At 44.1% G+C, this 22,002-nt stretch overlaps 1 protein-coding gene across 1 annotated transcript; it reads right to left on the reverse strand.

Moving 5' to 3' along the window:
• Positions 1–278: 278 nt before the first annotated feature.
• TRIB2 (tribbles pseudokinase 2) lies at positions 279–21,649 on the reverse strand. Its single transcript, XM_040552544.1, has 4 exons — positions 21,523–21,649; positions 20,298–20,708; positions 16,021–16,313; positions 279–2,643 (listed from the first exon to the last, which is right to left on the reverse strand). Exons 2-4 carry the CDS (start codon positions 20,565–20,567, stop codon positions 2,175–2,177), a joined length of 1,032 nt encoding a protein of 343 aa, XP_040408478.1. The 5' UTR covers positions 20,568–20,708; positions 21,523–21,649; the 3' UTR covers positions 279–2,174.
• Between the last annotated feature and the right edge of the window lie 353 nt (positions 21,650–22,002).

Raw genomic sequence — 22,002 nt, forward strand, 5'->3', positions numbered from 1 at the left:
GCCCTCCTTGAAAAAAAGGTATATGGGCTTGATAAGTGGTAGGGACAAGCCAAAAAAAAATAAACAAAATAAAAGCCAGTTTCATTCATAGCAGACTGTAAAATTTTTGATGAAAAGGCTTACAGCGTTACCTTGTAAACAGAAGTGCTAAGCTTTCTCAGCTCACAGGTCTGGCAAGAGCTTATTAGCAGCACAAAATATAGCAGCTAAGTGATCCTAACAGAGAAAACTCCTGCAGCACCTCAGACCTAAAGAACATCTTTCACAACTGAAATTTAGTTAAATATGCACAATTTTATTTATTGAAGAGATTAGGACAAAAACATTAAACCAAATACATGACAAAGCACCAGAGGCAGTAAAACCCCACCATGCACATCACCAATCTTTCCTCCTATAAGGTACTTATAAAATAAAAAAAAAAGTCCTTCTTGACACAGCACCATCTTCAGAGTGTAAAAACATTACTCCTTTATATTCTTAGTTACCAAAATAGAACCAAGGCAGGTCAGCTGCAGCTAGCTTTGTCTCTTGATAAAGAACTGTGAAACATCCTCTTGAGAGTGGGACCATAACTTTCCTGCAAGGCAGGCAAATAGCATCCATACGTCAAATGCCAAGTAGCTGTACGCACATGCCACATACTATAATTAAGCACAAATTCAAGTAACATTTACATACTACAGAGTCCACATGTACCTACCCAAAAAACATGACCACTTCACAAAACGTATACAGGCAGTAATATCAGAACAACTGAGGTACTGGAAACACAAATATTTATGCCAAGAGATTTCAATATCATACAGCAATATAAAAGCAGTAATAAAAACATTTGCCAGTCTAAATCAAATAAAGCTATCTAGAAAAAAAAAAAGCTAAATAAAAAGTTATTTAGGGACAGAAATACCTGAACAGAAAAGAAGTGTGTTAACTACAGCATGTAACATGTCATCCCAAGTCAACCCGTAATTGAAGTACTGGCTTAATACATCACTACTGTGACATTTTCTTCAATAAATAGAATAAGTCTTGACAATACAAAAGGTGCATATTACTGTGTATGTTTCAAGAGGAATATCTGTAATATAAATGTTCAGCTTATTAATACCCTCTTATTTCTTATTCTGGACATAAACAAAAATCAAACCCAAACAATTCTTTTCCCAAGTTGAGAGGAATTCAAAGAAAAAAAAAACTCACAATACTCTTCTTCAATAATAAAGAGCCCTCTATTTACATGCGGGCCAGTCAGGTAAAGAAGAGATCGGTTCTCAGATAAAGACATGATTAAGGGCCTTCTGCCCTCTCTAGTCATATACGTGCAGCATGGCAGATATGGAAGCCAGTATCTCATATCTTTAAAAAAAAAAAAAAGAAAGTTACATAGTTTTCTTTTTTTTTTTTTCTCTCCTATTATAGCAGTAATGCATCTGGAAGTTCGAGTTATAATAGCTTCCTGCAACAAACCATTTGACACAAAACAGAACAGCTTGTTAAATGACAGTTACTTCCCCTTAAGGGAACAAAGCATTAAAATGTCATTTCCTGACAAGAATATTAAGTAGTTTATTTAGAAGAAATGAGTTGAAAATAGCTATCAAGAGACATGAACTGAAATTTTGTTTGTTTTTAGCACCCACTTTTCATGTCCGTCTTTGTGCACCCAGTTTTTTTTCTTAAATTAATCCCATTAATTATTAGACATCCGATTAAAAAAAAGTTAGCCAATTGTACTTTCCCTGAATAATGGCTGAAGTTAAATATCTAACAGTGCGATGCCAAGATGTGAGCTGAGGCAAAAAGTTTCTATTTGTTGTGAGTTACCACTATTTTTTAATGGAACAGAAACAGGAGTGATACAGCTGCACCAGAATTGGCATGTGCAGTCTCCTTGGCTCCAAAAAGGTGAGAAGCTACAATTGCTCCATGCTGCCTTTTCTCCTCCAAATCAATCTAACCTGATAGCAAGCTCCCCCCCACCCCCCCAATCTGTCCCCATGCTACATTTGTTATATTAGCTCCTTGTGGAGGTTCCTCCTCAATCCGAGGACCTCCGAGTGTCTTTTGCTACCAAGCTAGGCTGATGCAGGATGTGATTTAACACCGTCAGGAAGGGCTCCTTCATGTGTCCATCTCCAGGTTGTGTACCTTCTGAACACCAGTCTTTGTGCTCAATTAAAGAATGGGTCCAAATCTTCTTCCATGTTGACATCAGGCACCAGCTGATCTGATACTTCCTTAGCACCATATCCTGAATTCGATACATTAAAATCTGTAGAAAACCATGGATGGTCCAGAATTTCCTGTGAAGTCAGCCTTTCTGATGGCTCCCGACGCAGTATGCTACGTATGAGGCATTTTGCCTTGGGGGATAGAGTTTCTGGAATGTTAAATTGCCCACGCCGGATCTTGCTGAAGAGGGAACTAGGCTCAATGTCATGGAAAGGATAGCGTCCAACTAGCATGGTGTAAAGCATGACACCTAGACTCCATACGTCCGCTGCTTTGCCAGAGTAGCTGCCATTTGTGTTCAAGATCTCTGGACTCACATATGCCGGGCATCCATGCTTATCAGAAAGAGAGTCATCATTTCCTCTTAAAATATAAGCATCTTCTAGGCTTTCCAATTTCACTCTAGTCCTGCAGGCAAAAAAAAAAAAAGCAAAGAAAAAAACCACACAAGGTAAGTAAACATCAAAACACACATATTCCAGGCTGTTACAATTACACAATTGCAATTGTAATAAAAGTATTCTACAAAATTCAACAACCGCAGAACTGCAACAGTTTAGATTTCCACTCACAGTACTTATTATTACAGGTAATTGGTATTGTCTCTTCTATACCAGTTAAAAAGACATATAGGGAATATTGCCATACACACAGCTACAAGATTTCAATTACACCTGTCCAGTAAATAAACTGGTAAGGTCTTATAAAATGGTAAAAGTAACTGCTGTATTCATGTGTTTAGTAATGTTTCTGTAAACATGACTTCCAAAAGGAGACACAAGCCTCAAGATTATTTGTTATCTGCACTCCAGTCATATGTAGGACTTATGTTCAAATCCACGTCTAGCCCTAACTAGACAATGTTATTTTGACACTTTCACACTGGTGAATAGTTACTCGCACTTGTATTTCAACAAAGTTCAACGTGAATAAAAATTGTCACTCTGACCCTAAATCATCCTCTGACCAACCAACATTTTTCTTTATTCCAGTATTCAAGAGCAAGTTTGACAGATTTCAGTCTTCCTAAAGAGATCTTTGGGTAAGGGAGATCAGGTGAGCTGAATGCAGAGATGAGCTTATCTACCCAGCCAAACCAGAAGAGCTTCTCACATTGAAATTAATGGAGAGGATAGCAAAGGGCTTGCAGGGGGATGACATGGATGCTTTATCTAGATTGCACACTCCTTTTGCCTGCAAAGTGTTGTGAACTTGTCATTGTGCCGAAGTAATTATCTCTGCAAAAGGATTTTCTTCCATTATAGTATCACACAGGAGCAGAAAAAAATGCCAAAGTTGCTTGTCATAGCACGAGTTTTACATAACCTTTCTTTCCTCTTAATTTGGACTGCAAGTGTCTATATTTTAAAATCTGTCCCTTTTAAAGGCATCCAAAAGGATTACCAATTATCCTTTAGACAATATGCCAGCAATAGTTGGCTCTAAGAGCAGAATGGGTACAACACAACAGGATTTGTCCAGTGCATCTGGATAGAAGAGTAACCTAGCAGCAGTGCAGACTTCCAACAACTTGGGGATCACAGCTCAACTGAGGGCATTTCTGTCCTCTTTCCTCAACCTCATGGGTCTGTATGATCACTCCCAGCCCTGTGTCGTGGCCATACTCCCATACCACAGACATTCACAGGCAATGCCTGAACTTCATCCCAGAAAGCAGAACTCGCATCTCTTGACTAAAGCACATCGTTTAATAGGCATTAAAACAGACAAGGAGAGCCCTGTTTCTTAAATGTTTACTGAAGACAACATTGCTCAGGCTTAAGTTGCAAAAGACAGCTGGGCCAGCTTTGGCTGAGACTTGGTTCCAGGGCAGCCCAGTGCTATCTTCTTTGAACCAACAGAAGAGCATTTTACTCCATGGAGTACTCCAGAGGCAACTGTGCCATAAACTCTCATAATGACACTTGGACCTTTTCAACAGCTAGAGACGTTTACTAGCAGAGGTGAAAGCCCCTTTGGCAACATGCCTTGAATCAGGAAGTCATAAATACAGAATGCAGGATACCTGGCTCCCAAGCACAGTGTGTCCAGGCAGCTCCTTCTCACATTAAACAGGCCAGTGCTTTCTCCTCCAGTACGGATGCTGATGGGGTTTGCGCAACACACCTGCTTCCCGATTAATTACCCATTGCCAGCCTAACAGCAATTCTGGGGATGGACAACTGCTCGTTAGCACTCAAACAATACCCTATAGCAGCAATACCTCACACAGGAAGCTGTCTGTAAGGAGAAACTAACTGCAATTATCAAGACCACAGCAATTGCCCTCTGTACACAGCTCAGAGGCTCCAAAATGGGAGAGTGTCGAGGAGAAGGGTCCTTCCATCATGCTCAGCCCTGTCATGTTCCCACACCTGCCCAGCATACGAAGAGCAGTAAGGAGAAATGGGTAGAGTGAAAAAACACCTCTAGCAGGACAGGGAACAGAGAGGAGGAAATGGAAGGCAGAGGCATGACTTGTGGTGCCATTTGCACTGCCCACCTCAGTTTTTCCATAGAAAAGCATGTGTGGCAATAAAGCGGGGAGGCCAGTTACTCAAACGTGCATTAAGTCACTGAACTGCCAGGAAAGCATCGACTCACTCCTGCTACCAGCAGCAGATCGCGCACAGGGAACGGGGCAGGGTATGCTATTTATAAATAACTTGCAGGAGGGAATTCACCCACGCACACACTCTCTTGCCATCCAAGTGTCAACAGTGCAGGGAAATACTCCTTACCCTCCTATCCTGTTTTACGTTTCCAATCATTGCCAAAAAAAATTAAAGAAACAGTTCATTCAGCAGCTTGTGTATTAAAGAAAATTATTTTATTTCCCAAATCTCAAATTTTCTGTAATGGATGCAACACAAAAGTGGAAGGAGTGGATTGCAATGTGTGCTTAAAAAAAAAAAAAAGCTCGGAAGTCATTTTCTTCAAGAGGAGAAATCATTTCTTGCTAGTAAACCAGACACAGAACACAAAAGGCCATATCCCTGCCTTGATTTTCATGCAAGGTGCTGCATTCTGCAGCCAACAGCCCTCCGCATATGCTACGTCGGGTTTGGTTTAAGCAAGCAAATGGAACAACAGCTGGCCCTTATCTGCCTGCTCCTCCACAATCTGCAGCCAAATGAAGCAAACACTCAACCAGGTTTTTCATCCTGCTGAGTTGACAGGCTTTGAGGAAACAAAAGGTCCCAAATCAAACAAAAAAAACAACCTTCATCTCTCCTCCTCCCTTCTTGCCAGCCCCCAAACCTTCAGCTAGTACAACACCCTTGTGTTTGAGGTAAAAAGCTGGGAATCAGCTCCTTCACCAGGCCGTGCTCCAGCAGGGGTACGAGCACTGGAGACCCACTCAAGTGCCCATGGCCTTCCTCACAAACCATAGTCCTGTATCTCCTGAGCTCCTACCTGCCATGTAACACAGCCCCAGCAAGACTCTTGACACCACCCCCTTCCCAATTACCACCAAAAGCAACTGGGATATTCTCATTTTTTTTGGAGAGTTGGGTTGCTCCACAGAAGGTGACCACACAGGCCTCCTGTGAGCAGAGCAAGGACACCAGAGGAGCACATCACAGCTCCGTGCACAGAAGCACTTACAAGCTTTTGCTGCTGAAGGCCCTGGCTGAGCTCTCCTGGGCTCCATACCGTGTCCCCGAGCCAGGGGAGACCCAACCCAGCCTCTCTTCCTAAGAGACAGGTGACTGCACACACCTTGGCAGTGCATACAGCACACAGTCTGCAGTCACAGAGCAACTGAGCAGCATGCCATTATGAACTCTAAATGTCACTCCCCTTTTTTACAGTCATTTCACTGTTTTTTAGGCAATTGAGAAGGAAGGAGCAGCCTGGCTTAGGAGCTGCTATTTCCCAGTGCACAGCATCTCTGCAAGACACAGGTATCCCTCGATTCCAGTTCTGGTTGGCCTCCCATATTTCAAGCATTGCCTAAGAGAGCTGGGTTTTCTGCAAGTCTGAGACCTTTCCTGTTGTTCCCCCATCCCATCACCCTGAAAAGAAAGAAAGGATCTAAATACAGAGAAATAAATGCACAGACACCCTGGATGAGAAGCAATCTTCCTTTCAACCTCCTCTCTCAGAGGAAGCACTGAAATAAAATACCAGGAAAAAGAATAAAAGCCAACAACAACAAATAGACAATCAAAACTGCAAGTAGTTTCTGAGAACACAGAACCTCTGCAGCAGAGGCTGGAAAGTGCATCCAACTGCAGCGCAGACAGACAACCCTGAATTCTGCACTTGGCAGGCAGGGGACAGACTCAAAACCAAATGCTGAAATGTGAAATCAGTCAGCTTTGAAGCACTTCCCATCACGGAGCAAAGAAAGCACAAACAAAAATCAGTCTCCTTCTTAAGAGTCACATTTCTAAAAAAAAACCTCTCATTCTCTACATAATTAACTCGCACCAGCCAGCTAAAGGACCCCCACAAGAGAAAGAAGTTTTCCAAAAGCATCAGCATTTGAGGTCGACCATTCAAATGGTTGCAACAAAATTAATCCCTGAAGTTGAAATGTAAGCTACTGCCAAAGCCGGATGAGAATCACTTTGTACACATACTGTAGGGCAACAAAGACTTTTGTCAAGGCTTACGTAATTACAGTACATAATTTCAAGTTTTAATGCAGACCCTGAATAAGCACTTGGAAAAAGAGCATTATGCATCTATCAGATCATTGATAAAACACTGCATTAGTCTAATGCATTAAAAAAAAAAATACAACCCTGAATCATGGCTATTTAAAAAGGGGAAGCTATTCTGCCTATGAATGCTTTCCCATTACTGGTGAATGAAACCACAGAAGTGCAATCAGAGGGCAGCAGCAGCACTCAGACGGGAAATGCGTCTTTGTCCCCATAGAAACCGTCAGGGAAACCCATGAAAAACAATACCACTCTGAATTTCTTATCAATATGCCATTCATTACTTGACTGCATTCAGACTCTGCTCCTCAGTAATGTAACAAAACCTAATCAATTAAACGTCTTCCAGAAGATTCTTCAATGCAGCCTCCTGAGTTAGCACCCGTTTCTGGCAGACGGCTTTGTTGCACATCCTACACTTCTTTTTTTTTCCAGGGTGATTCACATTATTTCTCCCTGCACGGCTCAGGGGTTACTGGCAAATTACTCTCCTGCCTTTTGACACTGAAGCCAGGACTGTAAGAACCCGGCATTCAAACTTGCTCCGCTCTTATTCTCCAAAAGCAAACACAATTTCCATACCAGAATCAGTGGAATTATTCAGAAGCCTCTAAGCTCATGAGGCAGGGGGGAAAATATATATAAAAAGATGGAACATTTAAAGCAGAAATGCTGACTGAAAGTCTGAGTGTTTCAGAGGAAAATATCTCCACTGCACTGAATAAACAGTAGTAAAGGAGCCCATGCCTGAATCAATGAAAGCAGTTGCTTCTAGTTTGTCCTCAAAGCCATTTGATGGAAAATAGCACCTGAACCACAGCTAAGCCACTATTACCATTTTGGGAACAAAAACTGCAGACCGAACCCACAGTTTTAGTCCAGCAGCATCCCTGAGACAACGGCCAGATCAGCTGCTTTGGAAGAAGGCATCCTGCTTCAGAGCCTCCAGGCACGCCACCCACTTGCTATTCAAGTTGGGTCAAAATGAGATGATCCAGATTTACAGATTCTATACAGCAGCCACGTGCCTCCAGAGATCAGAAAACAACTGTCATCCGAATTGAATTGCCATCCAAATTGCCATTTTACTGATATGGCTGCAGACAAATATATAATGGCAACTTCTGAACAGGGGAGGTGCCTCACAGCAATCCCCCCTAAATTAGCCTGCCCATAAAAAAAACAAAGGCACCCATGCCACACTCTCATATTTCAACATTGCCCTGACTGAGGCCAGAAAAGCCTTTCCCTGGGTGGAAGCACTCAAGCCATCAGCAGGAACTCGTTACTGCCCAAGAGATCAGGGATTGCTCCTGTGTGGCCAATAATTTACAGGTCATTTAATCAAGGTCAGTTGCTAGCACCCCATCACAAAGACAAGATGAGCATGAATGCAATTATGCCATCAGGCAGGAAAAAAAAAAGGGGGGGGAAGCTCGACCATGGAAACAATTCTCTTTTGCTAATTGATTACTTTAACTAAGGGAATCTCTCCTAAATAATGCAGAAGCACACTGCCTTCATGCAGCCGGTGAGATAGGGAAGGCAGCTAATGAAATCCCATGCGGATGATTTGTAGCTTGGTAGGAAGACTTGTCCTGAACTCAGAACTACCCGATCTTCTCCCGGGGCAGCGAGGCATGCAGGATCAGAGGGGAAATGTTATGCCATCAATTCAAATCCTGCTCCTTTCACTGTTAAGATCCCTTCCAGCGCGTAACGGCACACAGCCTGGGAGTTCACCACACAGCATCCTACGCAGCTCCAGTGAAAAAACCTGCACAGAGGCTGTCAGACAAACCATCTCTTGCATAATGAAACAGGCTCAAGGATATGTTTCAAAAGGCAACTGGGACGCGCAGGCAGTCAAGGTTTTACAGGATGAACCTTGTTCCTAAGGGAAGATTCCCTCACTGGTACTTCCGCAGAATGAGGAAGCCTCTAAAAATTACATATCCCCACCCACCCTTCCTCCGACGAGATCCTATCCTGCCCCACATCCCCTTGCTGACATGCAGGATCCAGCAACTTAGGGCTTTTAACTCATTTTTGGCTGGTTTACACCTAAAAAAAAAAAAAAAAGCAGACCACCTGCTCACACCCCTCCAGGTAGGGCTGGGGCTCCCCAAGACCTCTGCCCTATAGCACTCAGACAGGATTGCTGGGAACAGCCTGTCCTGCGTGCCATGCACTTAGCTCCTTCCACACCCTTATTGCCTAGGGTGACAACACTCCCGAAAAAGCAGGCAAGAAGGGAGCAATGTGTGTGCGCGTATGTTGGGGTGAGGGCTCTGAAGTCCAATGCAGACCCTTTCATAGAAGGGCCCAGTTACAACCCTTCAAGGAGGCCATTATATGATAAGCATCTGGCTCACGGCAGCTACTTCACCTCACTTTTATCTTTTTAGATCACATGAAAGGTCAGTTTTAAAAGGCTCTGCTGTCAGCTCTATGCCACATTCACCATCTTTTTTAGGTCTGTTCACATGATAAAGCTCCAAAGGGAAAGGAGACAAAAAATATTTTGTGAATGGAACTTCATGTTGCCAGAAAAGCCCTAGATTTTCTAAGCCTGCAGTGGGTGCCCAGCACCTCTATGACACAGCAGATCCATTATTTTACAAGCTGACTTGCAAACCATCGCTGAGATGTCTGTAGCCTGTCTCCAAGCCATATACATTACTAAAAAGCAGGTGCTTAAGACTAAGTATGCCCCAGGTTGGCTCCTGTTTATGGTCTCCTCCTTTCCTCTGTCTCCCTAGCCCAACGTAATTTCACAGCGTGATAAGGACAATTAAAAAGAAAATGCAGGAGAATTTCACTGTGGCAGTTCATGGCAGCTGCCCCTAGCCAGCTCACCGCCAGCTCAGATGCCTGCAAACTTCCTCAGCCTCAGCTCAAAAATGGACATGAAGTATCTTGCACTGAGTCTCTGGATGGAGGTTTTTAAGTCTTCAAAACAGCAAGCTGGTGAACTCTCCGTGCAAGATGTCTCAAGAGACATCTGTTTCCAAGGACTGCAGAGTGCCTGCCCTCAGAGAGAGCAATCCTGTGACAGGTGTCTCATGACGGGCACCCAACCATGCCAACCACATCTGGAGACGCAGCCAACGTGTAATGCAGCACTCATCCAGAGGTGCCTTTTGGAAAGACACACAGGAGTCCAGAAAGCCAGTGTGCAGTCCAGTGATGGGGAGAAACGTGACAACCCCTGCAAAGAGCCTGCCAGAAAGCTGGTGACCAGAATGCAACGGTTCCAAATCCAAACAAAATGCTGAGCTGTCATAAGAAGTGATTCAGGAGTTTGTCAACACAAACCAGCTAAGGACAGTGAGGAAGGCTAGCCAGCGATTGTGACAGGGGAGGCTGAGCATCACCTGAAGGCAACCTGCAGCCCAGGGTAAAGGCAAACCCCCATGCAGTGCTTCTCTCCAACTCCATGCCCACTGCATGACTGCATCCCCACACCACCCTTCACAGAAGCAAGAAAAAAAGTTAGGTATTCAGCTACAAGTCAAATACCAAAAAAATAGTGCAGTCTGAGGGTAAAACCTGCTACAAACTCTAGAGATGCTACACCAAACACTCTCACCACTCATGGTCGCGCCGAAGGACCTCGAAGAGACTTGGTTCCAAGATCCACTTGGAGCTCAGTCCTTACCCCAGAACCAGCCAGCATCCAACTATTCCCTGGCTTTTGCTTTCATTTATGACCTTGTGCACAGTACTTAACCTCTATGACTCCGCATGCCCTCAGGAGGAGATTTACGCACTTCAGAGGGCTGGCGTGATGATCAACATCTACAGATGGCCTCCTGCACCCCACCAGGAAGGGGGACACAAATGCAACAAAACCCACAGCGTGCTGATCCCCAGACTGCCAGAAATCAGGAGATTTGCAAGCAAACCCCTTGAAGGCAACAAGGAGCACAAACCTTTCTGTAGGGGACAATTGTCTAACTGCTCCATCCTCTATCTGAAGTCTGACAGCAGAGATTTTCTGCCTGTAATGGAATTTGCCTTCCTTACCATATTCTACTAAGAGGCAAAATAATAGTAATTTTTAGTTTGAAATTTGACCTATAATTTTCCACTGAAGCAATGCTTATTTGGTCCTGTGGCACCTTTCCTCTCCTTTCAGGGTAAGGTAAAGTACTTAAATAACAAAACAGATGAAGACTGACTTTATTTATAATTTTTTTTGGTATTCAAAGACCAGGACCAGGACATTAACTTACCTGTTCTCTATTGAATTGTAAGTAAAACAACTAGTTCTAACACCAGGGGAAAAATGAGCTGACTGCATTACAATTTGACAACGGAAGGGGAAGAAATTTACTGCTAACTATAAGAAAATGAAATGCCTACTTGGACAATGGTGAGCACATATATTCTGTGTTTCTTTGTGGGACCAGGTTTGTATCACTAGGATTGCAAGCAACATAACTAGGTCACCTTAAAGCACCATCCAAAGCTGAGAAGTTCTAGAAGGGAAAAAAGGATAAAACAATTCTAAAAGCACCAAATAAATATGTTATGCCTGTGTTAAGAGGCTTTCTAAGTTGGTGGATTGTACTGGCTGCATTCCCCTGGTGCACAGCAGAAGGTGTCAAATGATATTTACTTTTATTGAATCCCACCTGCCCACCATTTCTCATATTTACTCAAGGAATACAGGGAAATTATGATATCTAAATACCAAAATTATTTTAATTTTCCCCTCAACAACTATGATGAATGTACAAGGTCTTTAAGCTTCAAATATTATGACAGCTAATATTTTAATATAATTAAAGGCTTAAAAACACACTACAGAAATTAATAATTCCCTGACAGCAGAAACGTTCGTGTATTAAGAAAGCCATTGGAACAACCACGACAGAAATGCTTGATTTAATTCTGAGATCTTTGAGGTGGCTCTCTCTCAAAGCATCTGCTATATATCACACTGATGAACTGCTTTATTAGCTATGCTGTGGATAGTGCTATTTTTAGCACAACCAGAAAAAAAAAGCCCTGCCCATTCTGCAACATCATTATGGGACACCAGGAGAAAGGCAGAGTTGCTTTGCCCAAAGGCCTACTATGATGGCAGGCTGTAAAAAAGGAAAAAAAAATAGAGTAACAGGAACAGAACAAAAATAATCAAAAGCAAGAGTACCACAAAGATCAGCAGCAACGCTGACCTTAATATCCAGGATGAGAAAAAGTGACCACCATGCACATGGAAATAGAAAATGCACAAAACCATGCTTTATCTTAGCTCATCTCCAATATCTTGGATTCAAATTTTATTTAGAAGTTTTTAAATAGTCCGATTTTTAAATAGTCAAGAATCCTGTAAGTAATTTAAAAAGTCTGGTGAGATTCAGCATGGCAAATAAGCGTTTTCTATGTGTTCAGTAATCTGAAAGTCACTGCCCTCATTTAATGGATATGCTGCTGCTTGCTAACCCAGTCTTACAAAACATTTCCAGCCATGCGGTAATGTCTTAGAAGTTCTGCTTCATCAAGATCAGTTGCAGGTTTAAGCTTAACTATGAAATTTCAATACTCTGCCTATTTCACATATAGTTTACAAATAAATAAAAAAAACACACAAACACAATGCCTCTTCTTCCACCCCACCAAAGCAACACCCCTCAATCTTCCTTTATATGAAGCAAACAAAAATAAAACATAAAAGACCTAAGGTGCTTGCCAACAGCACACATCATTTTCACGGAATGCAACCTTCAAAATTTCTGCAGTTCAGGATTAAAGGAAGCTATAAGATAAAGTACCCTGAAACACAGATTAATTGTTTTGTTTCCATACTATGGAATTTTGCATTTCATTTTAAGTGCTGATGTATTTACATACACGTAATAGCGAGATGTAACACACCATCACAGTCTAGCTTTGATTTAGCACATCAAGAAAACACTGCTAGTAAGATTGGGACCCCTATAAAATGCTCGGCACCAGCAGCCTCCAACATTTTTTTTTTTCTACCTCCTTGCTTCCTGGTTCATTACCGATATCGCAAGGGCACTGCGATTTGCAACATTCAAATAACATGCATTCTTCGCAGTGACATCAGCAGGAGCAAAGAGCACTCCTGACACTAGATCAAGATCTTGAATCTTTGCAAATTCCATCTGTAATTTAGATAAAAAGAACAAGGTGGGAAGAGTTCCCATGCCGTATATACTTGTCTGCAAAACTACACGAGCTCTGACTTCATATTCAACTACCAGGGTAGCATTAGGATCAACGGAAGGAATATGTGCTAAGAAATGCTTCGATTGATTTTCTTTTTTAGACAAATGGAACTGCCTCCACGTATCCTTCATATTCTCTCTGTCTCTTGCAGTCAGTCTGGCAGCCCACAGCTAAGGGCAGACAAATCTTACTTAAAAAAAGTTTCCATTCACATGTTGCCTGCATGCTGGATTTCCCATTTTTTTTCCTAAAATAAAAGTTGTGAGTGTTTAATAAGAGAAAGTTTCAAATCAGTAGGTACTAAAGGCTTGAAGAAATAGGAAAAGAACTACTGAAAAAGGCCTCCTCTGAGGAACAGGTGTGGAGTTCACAGACATTTCTTAAAACATCATTTTCACCTTTTTTCTTCCTCCCTGTATCACTGCAGGTATCAAGCATCAGCGGATTTTGAAGCACCCATACCACAGGCACTCCCACAGGCGGCAGTTTCTGAATGCAAGGCTGCTCAGTGTGCGGGCATTGCCGGCAGGCTCACCGAAACACCAGTTCAGATGGGTGTGAGCAAAGCACAAAAACCTCCATGAACCCGGAAGGACCGGGAAGATTTTTCAGCCTAAATATAGCAGCAGACTGAAAGTGATGACTGATTACAGTCTGATGATCAGAGCATGTGAAAAAGCCAGTCGCTGTTTGGTTCTATTTCCATCTCCCGCTATTTAATCTCACCGCATCTCCGTTTATTTAGTGGAGAAAGCATTGCAATACCTCTATACTTACACGTCAACAACACATCCAGAAGAAAACCACATTACAGTTATCTTAAAAATAACCAGCAAGTTGTATTTGATCTTTAAAATTAATTAGTGGATAATTAGAAGAGACTGTTCAAAAGTGAGTAACTGTGATTTTGCAGACGAGTTATGTTAAAAACATTCACAAACGCAAACACTGCTGTTATAGTACGCACCACTCTTCTTGGGTGGCTGCAGGATTTGGCCTCGTGCCGTGTGTTGCATTTAGTTCCTAGTAAGCAGCAGGGTAGGAGTTCAAAAGTATTCGGCACGGCCTGCGTCCGCTCCCACTACATTGCTCTGAGCTCATTTTGCTCAGAGTGGAAAGGTAGTTCCAGCCCTGTCCTTCATACAAAACCACACAAGTTTATGTAAAAGGCCAGGAAAAATTCACTTTAATGTTAGGACATTATCAGCTATAATACAAAACAACCCCACCTACTTGACACAGCTTTCCTTGTTATCTACATCAAAGATGTCATAACGATGTTTAATTATTAAACTCAGGGTAAAAGTTGTGAATGTTTAGTTTACATATATCTGCTTTGAATTTCTCTCTTAAAGGACATTAAATTTGTTTCATTTTAGACTTTCTTATTAGAAGAGGAGGAAACCGTAATCATTTATATTGGGGCTACAGTAGAAAAACAGGGAATAGCTGTGAATTGCCTGAACTGAATTGAGAAGTGAAGAGATGCCTTTTACTTTACTGCTTGTAAAAAGATTAAAAGAAGTTCATTTTGGAAAATTTGGCTTTTATTAGGTTAAATAAAGAATATTTAAATAGATGTTGCCGTTTTTATTTTAAGGTTAGGAACCTCTCTTTAATGACTGAAGTGTCTATAAGTTTTCTGTCATTCTCAGATCATTGTCTTACTGTGCCTGCAGAAAACCTATTTGCTTCTGTTTTTGCTTATAACCCTGCAAACAGCCCCAAATGGAATTGATACACATTGGCTATTTTTAATGAAGATTTCCAGAACACTTCACTCTGCAACAGTTTGACCAAGCTTTCAAACAATTCGTAGGATGGAACCAGAAAGGAAAAAAACACCTCCCCATCCTCTACCAAGACATGAAGAAGCATAAAGGCAGACTCTGTCCCCATTTAATTTTTTCTTCCGACTGTCATCTTCCAATTTAAAATTCCTCTGTGAAAGCCTGACATTACTCTGGCAGCGTTCATTACTCTGGTGGTTTATGTGGAAGTTGCAAGCAAATACATGATGTAACATAATTAATGAAAACTGGTAACCACAAGGAAAGAGACATGAAGTTTCCACAGGTTCAATGCTATAGCTATGGGTCAGCATCCAAAATAGCACTTCAACAGTGTATACCTAGAGTGTATACCACGCTACTTCATTCCCTGTCTTCCACCTCCTTCCACAAATCATTTACCAGCCAATTACTGAGCGAGGAGAGCGTGCAAGGAGGAGATACAAATAAAACCACCACCAAAAAAAAAATGGGTAGTTTCCCAAGCACCACAACAGTTGATATTAAAAGCAGGTACACACAACAGCAAGGCAGTTTTAGTCTTAGTATGACTCCTGACCACATAATACCCTTAGAAGCAGCCTCCAGACTCTTCCAGCACTGGAAGCAAGAAGCTGTTCTCAAAGTGGTCCTTCAAAAACACTGGTGGCCCTTGCCTCCAACCTACGTCAGCATTAACCACTTGGCTGTTCTTCCTCTTCATGTCTCCTCACCGGTATGAGCCATTTCAGTCCCCAGCCCTCTTTAATACACCAGATCTTTTACTCCTTCCCTCTTTAAACACCAGTTGTATCTATGTTAGCAGAGCTCCTACACCAGACATCTACACAGAGCCTTCCCACAGGAGACATCCCCTCCTCTGGAATGAGGGTGCTCCTCTGGGTGGAGATGCAGAGGCCAGACACAGATACAAACAGCACTCCATACTTACTTTACTCCTAAGCCAGAAGGTAAAATGGCACATCCATCCCATGATCAGGTTGCAGAGGTAAGTAAAGAAAGTGAAACACCTTGTGTACCACAAATGAACAGTATGGTGACCACAAAGAGCACAACATCCTGTGACTCTGAATCTGACCTCAGGCTCCCCCCACCTGTAACGTCAGGGAGGCTCTTACCTTTCTTCATCCTTGAAAATAAACTTTCGCAGCTTGAGATCTCGCAGTACCAGTCCACCATCATGGCAGTGTGCAACAGCGGAAGCTATTTGATAGAAGAGTTTGGCTGCCTCTTCTTCTTTAAGCTTCTTGCAGGTACGAACAAACGAATGCATGTCCCCATAGCTCCTTTCAAAGAACACATACGCTTTTGTCTCCCCAAGAATTATTTCAGTAATTTGGTTGATATTTTTATGCGCAGGCAGACAAAAACATGGTGCTAATAACTCCTGGTAGCAGCCAATATCAAACACCTGCAGGAACAAGGACAGTAAAGCCAGGGTTAGCACTGTGAAGGACAGTGAAGTTAGGACATATCTAATTCTGTTAACAGCACCACCTCTGAGTACAGTTTATGCTGCTGCTGAAGCTGTACCGATGTAAACAGGATGTCAGAGGCTCACGGCACAGAGGACGAGACAAAACAGACTGTACAACCCTACACAACAGATACACGTAGCCTTGACGGAAAAGGCTAGTCTTCAAAACTTGTAGCAAGAACAGTTTCATTAGCAAATAGCTGATCAAATTTAGAATGTAATCTGAATTAAGCTGTAAAGACCAATGACATGCAGAGGCGGTTCTTGGAAGGAAGCTTGTTTATCTTCTATTTTGCATCCAAATAAACTCATAGAGAACACGACCAGTAGCTTTGCGTTGAGAGAAGCTGTCAAATTAAATCCACCCTGATCCACATGCCTCTCTCTTGATTTTTATTAACCCATTAAAGCTTTCAGGATTTTCTGGTTTAAAATACCATCCGTCACCACTCACATTTACTTCCTGCATTGCTTTCATCTCCCACGAACAGCAAAGTCACTTTCACTTTCAAAGTCTCAGTTTTACAATGGCTGTTTATAAGATCAGAAGGACAACGGGGAAATAGCCCTGCCTGTTGGAGCGCAGACAAACACCCTTCAAAAGGCAAAGACAAAACCACCCCAAAGTCTCTGCCTTTCAGTCAAGTGCTCCATTAAAAGCGAAGTGTCCCTTTAATAGTATGTTATCACTGATCTTATGAATGAGCTGTAGGAATTAAAAAGGCTGCTGGGAAACCCAAATATAAAAAGTTACTATAATCTAGTGGTGACGAATGAATCAGTATTTGAGTCAATTGAGAAATGCCCATACTACACAAAGAAGAAAGACTTCATTAACAAGAACAGAAGTCAGTGTGCTGAAGGAGAATATAAGCCAAGTATTGATGGGAGTGATGGTTATTTTCAGTTATACCTGCTCCAGATGTAACACAAAGCAAGGGATTAGCATTTCCACCAGCATAAAAATTCTATCAATATATAACTCACTCTCTGGTGTTTTGTTACTTTGGTAAAAAGAATTTAAGGTGGTCACGTCTCGTTCTAATTGAACAACAAAAAAAAAAGAACTAGTAAAGGTATCGAACCTACTGGTTTAAAACGCAATTGTTTTTCTTTTTTATATTCCAGTAGTGGGTATTTGTGTCCTCTCCAAGAAGCAAACCTCCTTGCTTTCTTTGAAACTTTATAAAGCATTGAAAACTGAGCATCGGAGATGCAGTTCAATTCAAATTTACCTGAGGCTTCAAAACCTAAGCCTTTTAACACTTCAGAGCGCAATCATTAACTCCTTCCCCTGAAAAGGACCCCAAACCCACAAAACTGGGACACCCCCTCCTCACACAGCTCCTTCCCCCCACCCCATACCTGTGCTGCTGTACTCCAGCACAGGCAAAAACAACCTTAAAGGCAGGCTGCCAAACAGATCCAACACATTTTACAGGGCGGTAGATTAACACTGAACCATTCTGGTGACATGGTGAGCCAGGGAAGCAGAACTGGGGTGGGGAGGGGGTGTTGCTAAAATCCCTGGTGTGTAATTCAGTCCAGAGGAGAATTCATTGACAGTTGGTTCTCAAAACTACTACATTGCAAGTAAATGGCTCTACTACAAAGCGGCTGCTATAATATAAAATTTAAGCAGGAACGTTCATGTAGCTCAAACCCTCACGTGAAAAAAAAAAAAAAAAAAACAGCCTTTCCAGAATTCTCTTCTAACCAGATTATCCTGACATAAATTAGTTACATTTTGTGTTTCTGGGGCTGTTAGGTAAGTAGGTCTGGATATATATCAGCACTATGTTTGCAAGTGGGGAGAGGGGAAGTACTATCACACTGCTACAGCCTAGAATACCTTTTATAAAAGGCTTCTTTGTATCCCAGCATGTAAGATCCCTGGCCTCAATTCAGCAAATGTCCAATAAGCTGCAGTTTGATTTAGTTCTTGCTGGAAATTGGAAGTGAGAAGTTACCATTGTTTGGATGCCACAGAGCCTCGAAGCAAATAACGGCATCTGTACAGTCAGTGGGCGCAGCCAAATGAATCTTGAGAATCATCAGTATGTGTCTGCTATCCAAACCAATGTTTGTGCAAGCAATCTCTAAGAGCATCTTCAATAAGATACCAGATAGCAGGTCTCTTAGCCGGAAGGCTACTTGACAAATACTAGTCATGATACTGCAGGCATTTTAAAGAATGCATTAAATTGAGTTCAGGACTGACAACTGCGTATTCACGAGCTGGCAATTCAAGCTAAGATCATATTTTGGAGCCCAGCTAGAAGTAGTGCCTTGCACATACGGAAAAACTGACACTATTCAAATGTCAGGATCGGCTTAAAAACATACAGCTTAAAGGGAGGAGAAAAAAAAAAAAATCAAGTCCACCCTTTGTGAGCTGCAGTCATGCTGCTCATACTGTTATCAAAACACTACCTTAATCCTGCAAAGCAAACAGGAAACAAAGAAGAGCAGAGCCCCCACTTTACTACTTGTTATGCAAGTTCACCTATAATTTCACACAGAGCAGCAGCTTTGTGGGATCTGTTTATTTCATGAAAAGATGCCAATGTCCTAGAGTGCAGCACTGTACTGCTGCACCGAGCAGGGCTTTCATTCTAGAAATTCTCATGTTCTGTTTCAGTTTAGTAACAAAGCATTCACTTCAGCATGCAATATTAGTCCTTTGCAAAGTCACGGGCCCTTTTTTTCCCCTGAATAATCACACAAAGTCCTAGGTTGCCTTAACATCAGGTTTTATAACTCAATCAATGAGCACATTTAAATTGCCCTCTGAACTTCAGCCTTCACAAATAGCAAACAGGAGCAATTATTTTCACTTCCCTGCTACAAGCTAGTCCATAACTTCTTATGAATCGAGTACAGAAGTATGAAACCGTCAGCAACACTACCATTAATCCCTGGAATGTGAAAAAGCTACAACGCATCTACTTTTCAGTTTTGCAGTTAGTTCGACACGAGACGCTTGCCCAAGATAGCTACATGGCACAATTCCATATTTCAGGAACAATGCAAACACTGCAGCGGGTGTCGCAAGGTTGCAATGTGCTACGTAGTTATAAAAACTACTACTGGGTACTGCCTCGGTTTGCGTGGCATAAGTCTGACTCGCTACAGACAATGAGAATCGCAATTTAGGAACAAAGGAAAATATTCCCTCAGCCCGAAAGGAGAACATCCCTCGACAGGCGTGCACGCATGGGGGTTTCTTTCTCCCACTGCTCACCTTTGAATAGTAGGAGCAAACTGGGAGGAGGCTCAGCAAAGCAGACAGGCTACAAAGAGTGGGATAGCTATTTTGTCTGCTCTTCTGAAAACCGTAGGTGTGCAGGTTTTGTTCTTGCTGAGTTGTGCAATGGGGGAGGATGCTGTTTGCAAACAACCTCCACGGTGAGGGAGCTCAGGCTGCTTAATTCGATGTGGATTTTTTAAATCACTTTTAAGACAAAGCTGATTGCAACCTCCTCCCCCTTCCGCATCCTCCCCCATACCCCAACTCGCAGAACAAGGGAGAGGGGCAAAAAAATCGAGGAAGCCGGCAGGTCCCAACACCTTAAAATTAGCTGGGGATTCCCTACTCCATTTTGAAAAGTGAGAGTGGGGAAGACGAGGTTTTCTCCTGCCCTGAAACTCCCTTTAAGACCTACTTAAAGGACGGCTCTTTCCAGAACAATATCCCCGGGGTACGAGGCAGAACTGGCTCCCGGCCACCGCTATAACGTGGCCATTGTCTGGAGAGAGGGAAAAGTTACAGGATGCGCCTTTAATCCTGCCTCTCCTCCGCCTTTTCTTTTTTAAAGCTGGTCAATAACCGAACCCCCCGACCTCCTTTAAAGCCCCAGGAAACGAACCCCCGGCAGCAGGCTAAGCCCGGCAGAGGAGGAGGAGGAGAGGGATTACCTTGCAAACCAGCTCCTCGCCGCTGTGCAGATGGACGGCTCGGAAAACGTGGTCTCCCTCGAGAGGCTCCAACAATAAGTATTTCCCGATGCAAGAAACGCAATGCGACAAGTTCGGGGTCTCCGGCGGGCTCGGCGAGCCTAGATTCGGGCTAAAACTCTGGCTTGGCTCGATGGACCGTATGGACGAGAGCTCCTCAAAATCCTGGGTTTTATTCCGCGGTCTCCCATATCGTGCTATCGTGATAGGGGTTGACCTTTGTATGTTCATGAGTATGGAGAAAACCAGCCGAGACGCTGCACCGGAGCCCTGGCGTGGAGCGCGGTCCCTCGCCCGTCCAGCTGCGGCTGCCTTTGTGTGCCGGCGAGGGGGGCGGGAGCGGCGGCGGGCGCCCAGCCTCAGCGCCGCGTCCTGGGCACAGGGAGAGAGCACTCAGCCCGCGGCCCTTTGTTCCCCGCCAGCGGCCGGGCGCGGAGCGGTGCGGAGCCGGGCTTGGGGCTGGGGAGCGGCCGCCTTTCGGCCGCCTCTCCCGCTTAGGAGGGGGGATAAAGGGTTAGGTAAAAGCGCCGCGCGCAAGTGTGGGGGGGGAGCGCCTTTTTTTTTTTTTTTTCCCTTTTTTTTTTTTCTTTTCTCCTACTGCGAGGCTGAGCAGCGCTGCCGCCGCCGGGCTGTAGATGGCGTGGGAACGCCGCCGCTGGGAAAATGCCCCGCGAAAACAGCGAGGGAGCGAGCGCTGAACTTGGAGCGGGCCGGCCGACAAAAGAGCGCACGGAGCGGCGGGAGGCTCCGCGGGGCCGCCCCCCTGCGGGCCCAGCCGCGCAAGATGCGCGGGTGCTGCGCGCCCGGCGGCGAAAGGGATCCGGCTGCCGGCGGCGCGACTGCTGCGGGAGAGGGGGAAAAAGTGCGACCCCGGGAGAGGGGAGGCGAATCCCAAGCGCACGGAGGGATTTGGGGCTGGGGGCTGAATGGAGAAAAGAAACACAAAGAAAAGATAAATAAATAAATAAAGCAGCGCTGCGAGAAGGGGGCCGGCTTCTCACTGCGGGGGACAGAGGTGCACAGAAGGACGCTTAAAAAAATTAAATTAAAAAAAAAATCAGCAGATTGTATTTATTTTTTTTCTCTCAAGGGGAAGAGGGGAAGGGATGGCCGCGTCGCTCCCCTTTCAGCAGGGCATCGTCACCCCCCCCGACTTCCATCTCCCGGCGTATTAATAGCTACTTACGTGGCGGGGACGCTGGCTGCCTCCGTGCCTCGCTGCCGGCCGCCGCCGCACGCCCGCACGGTGCCCAGCGCGCAGGCTGACTGTACTGCCCCGGCACCGCCGCCCGCCCCGGCCCGGCACGGCCCGGCCCGGCCCCGCCGCCCACTGCGCTCCGCTCCGCCCCGGCCCGCCCCGGCCCGCCCCGGCCGCCCGCCGCTCTCAGGGTAAACAAGGTGAGGCGTCCTTCCGCGGCACGGCTGTGCCGGGCTGAGCCGTGCCGAGGGGGCTGCTCGCACCAGTATGCACCAGTAAGGCACCAGCGCGGAGCTGGGAGCCGCTCCCCGCTTTTGCCAGGAATGCGGCGGGTCCTGCCTCTCCCGGGGTTGCCCTTGCGGTTGGAGGGGGAGATATTAGCTAATTAATTTTAATTAATAATAATTTCCCCCGTGTAATTAAATACACCTAAAGGAGGAGTCCGGCCCCGCCGCCCGGCCATTGCAT

Source organism: Cygnus olor, chromosome 3 (assembly GCF_009769625.2).
Source record: "Cygnus olor isolate bCygOlo1 chromosome 3, bCygOlo1.pri.v2, whole genome shotgun sequence".
Classification (NCBI taxonomy): Eukaryota; Metazoa; Chordata; class Aves; order Anseriformes; family Anatidae; genus Cygnus; species Cygnus olor.